Source organism: Mandrillus leucophaeus, unplaced genomic scaffold, assembly GCF_000951045.1.
Source record: "Mandrillus leucophaeus isolate KB7577 unplaced genomic scaffold, Mleu.le_1.0 Scaffold373, whole genome shotgun sequence".
NCBI classification, from domain to species: Eukaryota; Metazoa; Chordata; class Mammalia; order Primates; family Cercopithecidae; genus Mandrillus; species Mandrillus leucophaeus.
In genome coordinates, this window is record NW_012103954.1 from 327,001 (window position 1) to 330,874 (window position 3,874).

General features: G+C 42.2%; 1 protein-coding gene across 1 annotated transcript in view; it reads left to right on the plus strand.

The window, feature by feature from the left end:
* The window catches only part of VIPR2 (vasoactive intestinal peptide receptor 2), a 129,721-nt gene that overhangs the window by 94,624 nt on the left and 31,223 nt on the right, over positions 1–3,874 (plus strand). Inside the window, exon 6 of the mRNA XM_011990195.1 lies at positions 1,932–2,029. Within this exon, the coding sequence (XP_011845585.1) occupies positions 1,932–2,029 (98 nt within the window). The remainder of the gene's footprint in view (positions 1–1,931; positions 2,030–3,874) is intronic.

Sequence of the window (3,874 nt, forward strand, 5' to 3'; positions counted from 1 at the left end):
GATAAGGTGAGGAGAGTGGTTAGGTGAGATGAAAGTGGTTGTTAGGTGATGTGAGGGTGGCAGTTAGGTGGGGAAAGAGTTATGGCTAAGTGAGGTGAATATGGTGGGTAAGTGAAGTGAGTGTGGGTTAGATGAGTTGAGAGTGGTGGTTAGGTGAGGTGAGAAGAGTGGTTAGGTGAAGTGAGATGGTGGTTAGATGAAGGAGATGGTTAGATGAGTTGAGAATGGTGGTTAGATGAGTTGAGGGTCATGGTTAGGTAGAGTATGGATTAGATGAGACTTGTGATTAGGTGAGGTGAGGGTGGTGGTTAGATGAGGTGAAGAGGTGGTTAGGTGAGGTGAGGGTGGTGGTTAGGTGAAGTGAGTATGGATTAGGTAAGTTGAGAGTGGTGGTTAGGTGAGGTGAGGGTGGTGGTAAGGTGAGGTGAAGGTGGTGATTAGGTGAGGTGAGGTTAGTGGTTAGGTGAGGTGAAGATGGGTTCCGTGAGGTGAGGATGGTGGGTAAGTGAAGTGAGTGTGGGTTGGATGAGTTGAGAGTGGTGGCTAGATAAGGTGAGGAGAGTGGTTAGGTGAGATGAAAGTGATTGTTAGGTGATGTGAGGGTGGCAGTTAGGTGAGGTAAGAATTATGGCTAAGTGAGGTAAATATGGTTGAGAATGGTGGTTAGATGAGGTGAGGGTCATGGTTAGATGGAGTATGGGTTAGATGAGACTTGTGGTTAGGTGAGGTGAGGGTGGTGGTTGGGTAAAGTGATGTGATGGTTAGGTGAGGTGAGAGTGTGGTTAGGTGGTACTTAATGACATCTTCTCATGAGTGGAGTCAGGAAGGATGAGGAATAGCAAGGAAGAGGGATCTGGCCAGGACTACTCTGTTCTCTTTTCTGAGCTGTCCTAAGTAAGCAGGGCCGAGGTTCCTAAGAAGAGATTCCTGTAATGCAAAGTAAATGGGTTAATAAGTTCTAAATAATAATTAAACAGTAAAGTTATAATTAAGAGCCAAACTAATAAACAAGAGCATAACTTTTTTGAGTTTTGCCTTAAATTTTGTATTGTAAAATAACAGTGAGGTTCGGTTGTACTTACTTAGGACCTCTTGGCAAAAATAAAATTCATCATGTAAGCACACGTGGATTGTTTCCCTCTTTATTTTATATGAATTAGCTTTATCAAGAAAATGCAGACCAGGAAGCAGCCTTTGGGAGTGGCAAGCTATGATGATGCCCTGCAGGTGTTGCTGGTTTTATCATGACCAGCACTGGTTTTCCTTCTAGAGGACCCAGTTCTTTTTGTGTAGGATTCCCTGTTGTCATAGAACTCCCAGTGATTCTGCCACAGTGATGATCATGAATCCCTCCTGTGCCTGATGATTTCATGGAGATTAAAAGTATCAAGCCATGAACCTTGCTAAACCAAGAAATGTTAAGGAAATAAAATTCCCAAGATACTGCAACTCAGCACCTGGCTCTGGCTTAGGCAAGTACCTCTGTCTGGAGCACCTCACCCTGTGCCTGTAGGTCATAGTGTTTAATGTACTCAGACCTGTGTGTCCACTTGAGCTCATCCAGAAGTGTCAGAAAGCTAGATGTGCTGCCTCAGGGACAGACTGAGCTCTCTTTCTGAACTTAGCTCAGCGCTTCCTTCCTTTGCTTTCCCTGATGGTGGCGGGTCATGTTCCCTTCAGACAGAGGTGCTTTACGGGAACCATGCAAAGTCATTCATGATGAATTATAAGAAAAAAGTAGAGGTTCTGAGTGGTGGGGGTCATTTTTTGGTTCAAAATGGAGGTGGAATTATAAAGTGAGACTGTCTTATGCCTTCCAGGCAGGCAAGAGTCCTTCATGGCCAGAGCACAGGGCTGGATGTTGGAACCGTTCCTGTTGTCTGGTGCTGCTGGTCACCCTCAGCTTACAGATCCATTTTCTTTCTTTGTAGATCACGTTTTATATTCTGGTGAAGGCCATTTACACCCTGGGCTACAGTGTCTCTCTGATGTCTCTTGCAACAGGAAGCATAATTCTGTGCCTCTTCAGGTAAGGAGCAGAAATTAGTAATTCTGCAAAGAATACAAGACAAGCAGTTTCCATTTAGGCCTTCTAGGCGCCACCCAGCCTGGAGCCCTCTGTGTGCTAAGCCAATAAGACTCCCTTGGAGAATGCTGACATGAAATATGATGTTAACATTTACATTTTTATTTAAATACTCTGCATTTATTATGTAAAGAGATAATGCTGACCTTGGATAGGAATTCAGCTCAGCTATCATTTATTAAATACTTAGCCATTATGCAAATACATGGAAAATACAGAAGAAATATGATCTCGCCCTTGCCATCCAGAAGCTCCTGTGTTTTGGCTGTAGGTGCTCTATTAGAGATGCTGCAATGTATTTAAGAGCATGAAGGTGGAGTCAGACTGTCTGGGTTCAAATCCTGGGTCAGTCTCTTAGCAGCTGTGTGACCTCGGACAAAGTACTTAACCTGTCTGTGCTTCTGTAACATGTGGAGACTAAGAAGCCCCCTTCAGAGGGCTGTTGTGAGAACTTGATGTGTCAGTAGATGTGAAGGGCTTAGCATGGCACGTGAGGCTGTGATGAGGGCTTATTAAATGCTTCCCACTCTTCCCTGGCAGTGAGGTGAGATGGCCCCTGCCCACCTACATCTTTAGTGGGTCTCTTGGTAACTAATGATGACATTGTGCAGATGATTTGACCAATCAAATCATTGTTTGATTTGGGTTGGGGGTAGAGGGTTTGGTCCCAGAACAGTAGTTTCTCTATAGGCAGAGCTCATTGGTGAATTAGGATTAAATCTGCCTTATGTATCATTAGCACTAAATAAAATGAAGGCTATTCAGCTTACTCTATATATCAATCACTACATATTTTATTTCTCTTTGCTAAAATGTAATCCAAATGTTTGCCAGTATGTCAGATAAAATCAATGATATAACAAATGGAATGTTTCTAGACCCTAACAACAGTCCATTAGGAGATCCATACTTGGAAGTAAAATAAACAAGTTAGGAGTGGTTGAGAATCCAGCTAAGAAACCCAGCAAATGTAATTGAGTTATGCTTTTTATTGTTCAGGCATCTCAACTATGGTTGGTAATTCTCAGAAAGAATAAGTGTACCTTTAATACAGGGCTGCACTTTGAAAAGTGTGAGAAAGGCCTATCATATTCTGGTTATTTTTAAAAGCTGGTATAATATTAATATTTGTTCTATTATACTCTATATTTTACAGAGTATAATATTTTACTATATATGTTTAAATTTTCAAGTTGCTAAAAAGAAAGAGAGGAAAACTTTAAGGAGGTAAGCTGACCCAGGGTAATTAAATCTGAAAATTTTATCTTATTTTCCTATATTGAACAATCCTTATTTTTTACACACATCCATTTCCTTCACATATGTACAGTGTGACATATTTAATTAGGCAACCCAAGAGCATTGGGAATTATCCCGCCTATGAACACTGATCCTTTAGGGCACAGAACACACTCCTCCATCTGTGGGCATCGTTAGTCACCTGCCTGTGGAACTTCTGAGCTGAAAAAAAGTGGATGTCTATGTTGGATGTCGTTCTGCTGGTGGCCACGTGTGTGATGTTTGCCAGAAAAAGCATCCAGAGCTGGTGTGTATCTCTCGACTTGGGGCTCATCCCACGTCCTTCTGTCAGAAGCAGGGTCCAGTGCCACTTCTTGAGAGCTGTGAGAGTCTGTCGATTCTAAAGTCCGAATTATAAAAATAATGTGCTCCATTGTCTCAGTAATTATACCCAGGAAGCAGAATGCTTTGCAGGCATTGAACATTTCTTCTCGAAAATAGCCCCATAAGCCAAGAAAGCCTTCAGTAGCCATGTTCTTATTTTATACA